Source organism: Carettochelys insculpta, chromosome 1 (genome assembly GCF_033958435.1).
Source record: "Carettochelys insculpta isolate YL-2023 chromosome 1, ASM3395843v1, whole genome shotgun sequence".
In the NCBI taxonomy this organism is placed as follows: Eukaryota; Metazoa; Chordata; order Testudines; family Carettochelyidae; genus Carettochelys; species Carettochelys insculpta.
Genome location: NC_134137.1, coordinates 10,258,828 through 10,267,324, shown reverse-complemented (window position 1 = coordinate 10,267,324; position 8,497 = coordinate 10,258,828). Strand labels below are relative to the sequence as shown.

General features: G+C 46.3%; 1 protein-coding gene across 1 annotated transcript; it reads right to left on the bottom strand.

Moving 5' to 3' along the window:
- Nucleotides 1-1,213: 1,213 nt before the first annotated feature.
- Nucleotides 1,214-2,149, bottom strand: LOC142014694 (olfactory receptor 51G2-like). Its single transcript, XM_074998098.1, has one exon. The coding sequence runs from the start codon at nucleotides 2,147-2,149 to the stop codon at nucleotides 1,214-1,216; it is 936 nt and encodes a 311-aa protein (XP_074854199.1).
- Between the last annotated feature and the right edge of the window lie 6,348 nt (nucleotides 2,150-8,497).

The following is an 8,497-nucleotide window of genomic DNA, read 5'->3' as shown; positions in this document are numbered from 1 at the left end:
CATTTTGTTGCAACAGCAGCTTGTGACAACACCTATAATAGAAGCCCATGCTGCCATTGGAAACCCGAACACTGCATCTGCCCAGCAATTTATATCCTGGGTGCAGGGCCTCAGCCTTGGGGCTCTTACTGACCCACCCTCAGCCCACTGCCCAGGACAGAGGGAGGGAATGGGGATCCTCAAAATGAATCAAGCTCCCCGGACCAGTTCTGGCTTCCCTCTTGGGGAGGGGAGGGAGTCTTGAGTAATGTCAAGGAGCCAGGGACAATACAAGGCACAGAGGATGGGACCATGGGGAGGTGAGTCAAGGGGAGGAAGAGCGGCAAGGGGTTCCTGTCTCTGTCCATGTTTTAACATTTGGAAAGGTGGTCACTGCACAGTGAACGTGCCTGGCTGGGGTAGGAGCAGGCTGTGCCTCTCTCGGGGAGCTGAGTACCATTTCCTTCCCTTCCCAAGCAGCTATATCGGAACAGAGGGAAGGAGGAGGAAGGGACCTGGGCCTGACTCTCTTTCAGCACTGTCATGGGTCAGCCTCCCACGCACTGACACCTTAATCTGTGGGGTGAGGGCTCTCTAGGTGGGAGATGTAGAGCAAGCAATGTGGGAGGGCCTTCCTGAATGGCTCCTCCTGGGCCTCCTGGCTTAATCATGTCTCTGACATGACTCAGTTGCAATCACCTGGCTGAGGGCTTAGGGTAATGGTGGGTGTCCGTCCTCCTTCAATAGCCTCAATCGACAGCTGGTGAAGCAGCTATGGAGCACTCTGCACCCTGAGCAGGAGGAACTGCCAGACCCACCACCGGATAACAGCTCTGCAGATTTGCCTTTACCCATGGTTGTTTAAGCAGAAACAGGAAAGTGACAAGCTGTGCGTCATAGGAAACAACATCCACATCCCTTCAATTTATTGACTGTAATGGGAGCAACTGTGAGATCAGAGAAACTGCCAATATGTCTCTTTTCTGGGCCCACATCCCAGTGATCCTCTGGCACTGGTAGACACAGCTGCTTTTAAAAGGCTGGTTCCTGCCTTAGGCTCCTGCCCTCATTGTTCTATCCTCCCTCTCAAGCCCTTTACCCGTTGCTCCAGGCTTTAAACTCTTCACAACCACGCTCTGCAGAGTGAAAATCAGTGGCTCATGTCATCTCAGCTGAAAGGAGACAGGATAGAACAGGAGGCGTTTGCCTGTGTTTTTGGTCTCCCATTTCCTTGTCATTTGAGAAATGTCTCAACTATCCTTGCGCGAAGGTGTTTGCTTTTCACACTGTACACGATGGGGTTCAGTAGAGGTGGGAACATTACATAGACATAGCCGAGCAGTATCTGAACCAAAGGAGAAAAGCTGTTTCCAAGTCTATGCATCAAAGTTAGGCTGAGATATGGCGTATAGAAGGCAAGGACAACACAGAGGTGAGAGACGCAGGTGTTCAAGGCCCTGAGGCACTCTGCACGGGATGTGATGCTCAGTACTGTTTTGAGAATCATCACATAAGAGAGTAAGATGAGCAACGAGTCCAAGCCTTCCGTTAAGAGTGCAATCAACAATCCATAGATGCTGTTGACTGTGATATCTGAACAAGCCATTTTCATTACTTCTCCGTTTGTGCAGTAGCTACGAGTTAGGATATTTTCTCGACAGTATCGGTACTGTTTTAGGAAAATGGGCAATGGAAGCTTCACGACCACCCCTCTCAGCACGCACACCAACCACATCTTGGCTAGTCTCTGTGGCGTTAAGATAGAAGCATATCTTAAGGGGTCACGGATTGCAATGAGGCGATCAATACCCATCAACAAGAGGACCGAGGACTCGATGCATATAAGTGTGAGGATGAAGTAGAGCTGGGCAAAACAGGCATTGTGGGTTATCTCCCTAGTGTTCAACAAAAATATTCGCAGTGTTGTCAGCATGGTGGTTACTGATAAGGCAAGGTCTGTGATGGCCAACATGGAAAGTAAAATGTACATGGGCTCATGGAGGCTTGGATTAGTTTTTATAACAAACACAATAAATGAATTTCCTACTATCGCTATTGCATACATTAAGCAGAAGGGGATAGAGATCCAGAGGTAGATGCATTCCTGTCCAAGTATCCCAGTGAGAAGGAAGACTTCAGATGGAAGTTTGCTGCCATTGAAAGCTGACATAAGGTACTAGACAGGTTGGAGGAGTTTCTTCCTATAAAAACGAACAAACAAACAAACAAACTAACAAACAAACAGGAGAATTCATGATATTAATACTTCAGGTATTCAAGAATGATCAGTAAAAACATGATATTGCAACTGCATGCCCAACAGGGAGTATGGAACTGCCAGAGAGGATCAGAGCTGCATTTCTTCTAAGCCAATATAAATAGGCCAGTTCCAGATGTTTCAGAGAAAGTTGGTAGAAGTCTGGCTATTAGAGTTCCCTACGATTCAGATGCAGTTACAGATGTGTCGGGGTACATGGCTGAAGCTCTGCAGCAGGCTACCTGCACCCCCAACTGGACATTTTTGATGTGTGAATCAGGAAGTTTTAGAACCCTTCTAATATATTTTAAAACAATCAACACTCCATTTTCTGGATTTTCTGGTTACCCACATAAACATCCTTTGTCTCTTTGAATCTTTCTTAGCTCTTACTATGATATGATATTCCATATTCATTATGAAAATATGCTTGTGATATGATTATAGCCTAAGTGAGATGTACTTTATGCAAGAGGAGTTCTGGAAACCATCACTGAAAAGGTTATAGTCTCCTGACTGTAACTATCCCATTTCTATGTCTGTGTTCCAGGTGTGCTATTTTGGCTTCATCTTGACTCATGGATGCTGTCATTCTCCACAGACTTCTGCTCATCTGATCCTAATGTCCATTTTAGACTGTTGACTTGTCCCTCTGTGTGGAGGGTGGGCGGGTTCACACAAAGGAATCATGGAAGTTCTGTATTAGTCAGATTAAGAAAACATTCAATGCCGGCAGTGGGGAGCTGCAGAGCTGTTGCTAGTTTACATTCTTTCTATTGTTTTTGCCATGTTCCAGCTCTGCTACTTTGGCTGATATCCACTGTGAATACTTCAGGTGGCACCGTGATAAAGCTGGATGGGACAGATACCCTCCTCTCCCCCTCCAGACAGGACAATGGACTATGAAATGCCTGGCTTTCTATGGGTATTCTGAACTGTAATCGATGAAGGATGTTGTGATGTTACAGAGACACCAGGTCACCTTACATTAATCTCCACCCCATCCTGGATGGTTGACCTGTTCCGCTAGCAGAGGGGACTCAAACAAAAGATTCCTAACTTTATACAAAGTCTATGTAAACCTGGTAAGGAGAACATTCAGTGCAAGGGGATGAGGACACCTGCTACCAGTTAGTATATTTTCTATTATTTTCTTAATAGTCTGGCATAGTGTTTTTTCCACTCCTTTTCTCCCTTAAAATATAAAGGTATATTCGTTTTTAATAATATGACCCAGTTCTATAATATTTAACTGAGAGAGTAGAAGGTTGTTCATATCTTTCTCCACTTTTTATAACTTTGGGTTTGTACTCCAAGAGGAATGGACATCACAGTTCTGCCTAGAGAGAGGACAGAAATGCTGCTAATCTTCTAAATCCTAGGGGTACCTACAAAGTAGGAATGCTGGAGTGCTCCTTCCATCAGGAAAGAGAAATATGCCATATCAGAGTTCTTCAAACAGAGCAATGCAGCTCCAAATTCCTGTTTTCCCAAATGAGACAGAATAGGAAGTCTTGAAAACGCATTATCTGGTTACATTTCTGAAGAAAATGCACCTTAGGTAGTTTGGAAACCAATCACTGACATTCTGTGGGGTCTCCTATTGCTTATGGAAAGCCACATTTCTGCGTTTCTTAAGTAACATGCTGAGCAGCATTGGCAGATGTAGGAGCACAGTTCTCAAACAATATAATTCTCTGCCCTTTCTCCCTGTCACAGACTCACCCTGACAGCTCAGCCGAGACCCCTGCAGCGGCACAGAACATCTTCAGGTAGAAACGGCTGGCAGCCTTTCCCTGCATTTCATTTGGTAAAGACAGAGAAACCTACCAACGTACCTAATTGCTGCTAGAAGGAGAGCTGCTGGCACCAGAGGTTGTCACCCAAAAGGATGAGCAGTTATGGGAGAGGTGTTACAAGCAGCAGGCACTGTGTGTTTATATAGAGAGGCAACTGCCTTAGTGAGGCATGTTGGCATATTCCCTTGGGAACCATTTGGCCATCAGGGAGCCTGCTGCAGTCTCTCAGGTTTGTTCGATACAGTTTGCTGTTGATTTAACAAGGAAAGGGCCCCATCAGAGTCCAATCCATATGTCAGGAAATTAGCGGAGATGTGTCATCTAGAAGTCTGGCAATAGCAGAATATCCCAAGAAAGAACAGCCTATTCCCTCTGCTATGACCTGCGTCATGGACTATATGATTGATATATGTTATTGGACCACTTCAGAAAGTGCTTCACTCTCGCCATATAATTTCTTTCTTATTTTATTAATTAACCTTTATATTTTAGATTGACCGGGGAATGTGCCAGTCAGTTTGTGGACTGGAAAACCTGTGTTGCTTTGGCAAGATTGGTTCTGAGAGATTTACTCGTGTGGCTTTGGGCTCGCCAGAGGAGCAGCAGAGGTGCTCTTTCTTACTGGTTTGTTTTGCCTTATAGGCCATGTCTACACGTGCCCCAAACTTCGAAATGGCCATGCAAATGGCCATTTCGAAGTTTACTAATGAAGCGCTGAAATGCATATTCAGCGCTTCATTAGCATGCGGGCGGCAGCGGCGCTTCGAAATTGACGCGCCTTGCCGCCGCGCGGCGCGTCCAGACGGGGCTCCTTTTCTAAAGGGCCCCACCTACTTCGAAGTCCCCTTATTCCCATGAGCTCATGGGAATAAGGGGACTTCGAAGTAGGTGGCGTCCTTTCGAAAAGGAGCCCTGTCTGGATGTGACCCGTGGCGGCAAGGCGCGTCAATTTTGAAGCGCCGCTGCCGCCCGCATGCTAATGAAGCGCTGAATATGCATTTCAGCGCTTCATTAGTAAACTTCGAAATGGCCATTTGCATGGCCATTTCGAAGTTTGGGGCATGTGTAGACGTAGCCATAGAGGGACAACCCCATTCTGGGGCTGTTAGGTGGCCTGGTTTTAAGCAATTTGCCCAGTTTTGGTTCTCTTCACTGTGCCTAATAACCCTTCACTGAGCCCACCTTTTCCGTCAGCCTGGGCACACTTTAACTCTGTCTTGCTGAGTAAGGTTCTTATGCCTCTCCCAGCATACACAGAGGTATGGACAAACCCACACTTGGAACAATACAAATATTGAAATATACTCTGGGAGCTCTCCTCTTAATGGAGTTGCCACAGGAGTGAATTGTCCTTCCCTCTTGGGGTTCAAGCCCAAAGTTATGTTGAGCTTTCTTCCTCCCTCAATAGTGGTAGTAGTAGCATCCTTCAGTCAATGTAGACTATGGATTGTGCCCTTCATAGCTCCATTTGGGATCATCATTTGCAGCGTTGACTGTGACTGCGAAGGCCCACATGAGAGTGACAGTCCTTGCTGCATCTGTTGCATATGTAATGGGCGTCTGGAAGGTCCTTATTGTGCTTTCTGTGGGCTCGCTTCTCCTCTGCTAGCTGTCTCAATGTGGAGGAAATTAAGCACAACCTGCGTAAAACCAGTTAGAAATTAAGAAGGAATCTGAACCATCGCTGTGACAGTTTGACCCCATATTTTCAAATAAATGTGATTTTGAACATATCAATATGCCTAACTCCAACATGCTTTATGCAAATGGGGAAATATCCCCTCATTAAGGAGTTTCTACTCCCCTGAATGCAAATATTCTGTTTCTCTGCATGTGTATTCTTATATGTGGTGTTCTAAAAATGTTTTAAGTATAATCCTATTTCTTAATCTGGGTTTTAGAATGAAACAAATTAGTGCAATTCAAGGGTCTTAATGGTTCACTGATCAAGACAAGAATCTATGTCTAGTCTGTCATTGTTCATACAAAGACATATGACCATGCCACCTGGCACAAGAATCCATCCTGAATTTGGTATTTTTCTGGAAGAGTCAGGGAAATAGGACCAAGACGTCCCATGCTGGTGAAATTCTATATAAGGAATGGGCAGCAAACCATGATGGTCTTATACTGACTTCAGAGACTGACCGCCCATCACAAGATGACGCATGAAATAACTTGGAAGGAAAAGATCTAAAATGAAGATTTATGACCTGTTAGAACTGGATCAGATAAAAGATTATCTCTGCGGAAAGAACTAGGGTGAGAAATTATGATTTGTGACAATTTACTCTTAGTATGTTAGGCTTTGGTAGAGTATTTAGTTAATTTTACCTTAGGAGCTTACTTGATCTGTCTGTTATCCCTTACAACCTCTTAAATCATTCTTCTTATACTTAATAAGATCACTTTTGTTTGTGATCAAAACCAGTGTCAATATATATTAACTGTGGGGTAACAGCTGTATCTATGTCACTTTCACTGATAAAGGGGTGAACTTTATGAGTTTTCTCTGTGCAATTTTTTTGGACAGAATTATTTGTATTGCTTTGGGGATTTCGTCCCCCTATGGCCGCACTCCTGTGTGGTGTGTCAACTCTTTGTCACTACACACTCCCACAGATGAGCTGTTCTCAGTAACTCTGTGTTATTTTGCTGGGGGCTCTTACCTCAATTCTTTGTCTGACCTGGGGAGGTCAGAGCTTCTGGCTTAGCAGAAGAGGGTGTGGGGAACACCAGAGAGCAGGTAAATGGTCTCATTGAAATGAGCAGACCATCAGATGAGAATCTCAAGGGGATCTCCATGAGCCAACACATCACAGCTCATCTCCACACAGGTTTGACGGAATGGGCTGTGGTCTTGGATGATGTTTACAATGGGTAGAGTCAGGCCAGCCCCGACACTGCTGTAAATTCTGCTGAGGCAGAGGGAGGATAGACCACTGTATCAAATCTCGGTAACTGGCTCTTTGCCATGCCTGTTTTAACATCCATCAGAGAAGCTGTGCAGTTGCAGAGGGACCAGGAGTTATTTAGGGGCAGATCTCTGACCTGTGCTACACAGGCAGCCAGATTAGGTTATCACAGTTGTGTCTGTTGGAGCTGGCATCTGCTGTATCCCAATAAGCCAGCTGACCTCTATTAGCTGCACTGCTTTGTATTATATCCCATGTCAGCATATTCTGTAGTTGTGTACAGAACATACTGGCTTGTAGTCTGTAAGAAATCTGCTTCAGCAGTTAGCCTGGGGCTTGAGGTCTAGGAAATTAGAACCAGGTACATTTAGATAAGTCATTAGTTTTGGGGAAAGGGACATAAAAGACCGAGGGAGGGGCAATTTTCTGCATAATGGCATTTGCCAACCACAGAACATGAACCGACACCAGCTTCTGGAAAGCTCTGGGTGGTACATCTGACCAAGAACATGTCTGGACAACAAACTGTCATACGCTGTATGGTGATGAACTCAAAAGTGCACTAACCTACAGGACTCAGTCCCTAAAGGGTTCCCCTTGGAGAAGTTGCCACTTCTGGAAGTGAGCAAGCCACAAAGGTGCCGGCCTAAACCCAGACACGCAGAGGAGTGAAGCACATGGTATGCCAGCAAGCAAGGGGCAGCCCTTTCTCCAGAGGGCAGTGCAGCAAGTCACATGTGTGTATGTGGGCTGTGGAGAGGACGAGGCTGCTCTTGGCTCATCCACCACCCCGAGGGGTCCCTTCCAAGGCTGGACATGCCCCTCCCCCACAAGCCCATTGCCGAAGGATATGCTGCAGCAGTCAGCGTGGTCCCAGAGGCACTTCAGAGATCCTGTGTGACAATTTCTGCTGTGCAGGGCACACTTGCTTTTGCTCCCAGGACATCCCCATCCCTTAGCTCAGGGGTTATGGGTCAGTGCTCACAGTGGGGAGCAGGGCCTTAGGAGCTACACTGCATGAACATCTCATTGTCTCTCCTTCTTGTCTTCCTTACAGCTGGACCTGCACCATCCAAGAGAGGAGCCACACATACCTTACCACAAGGCCAACCACTCCTAAACTGTCACCTTCTTGAGCACACAGAAGGAAGGTCTATGAGGATCACCAGAAGCCCACAGTTCTGCCCTATGGGTTATCCATGTCACAATGGAACACCAGATCAGAGCTAACACAAAGCAGAGGTGGCGGGCCTGGGACCAGCTTTGATGCTGTCACCAGTGTCTGGGAGGACAGATTTCCCAGCCCTCTATGGCCACCTCCACATGGAGAATATCTATTGCCTCAGACCCTTGCCATGAAGCCCCTTGACCCTTCTGTCAAGATCCCCTTATCCTCCTGCTCCAGAGACCTTTTTCCGCCATGTCCATCCAGACCCTGCTGCAGACCCTGCATCCCCTGCCATCCCAGACCCTGCCACAGTCCTTCCCTGCCTTTAGTTCCCACTGGTCCCAGCCCTATCCAAGCTGAGAGAGTGGCCCAAAACACA

What these genes read in the sequence shown, in the direction of transcription:
- LOC142014694 (XM_074998098.1), bottom strand. Translation starts at nt 2,149, where the DNA reads ATGTCAGCTTTCAATGGCAGCAAACTTCCATCTGAAGTCTTCCTTCTC.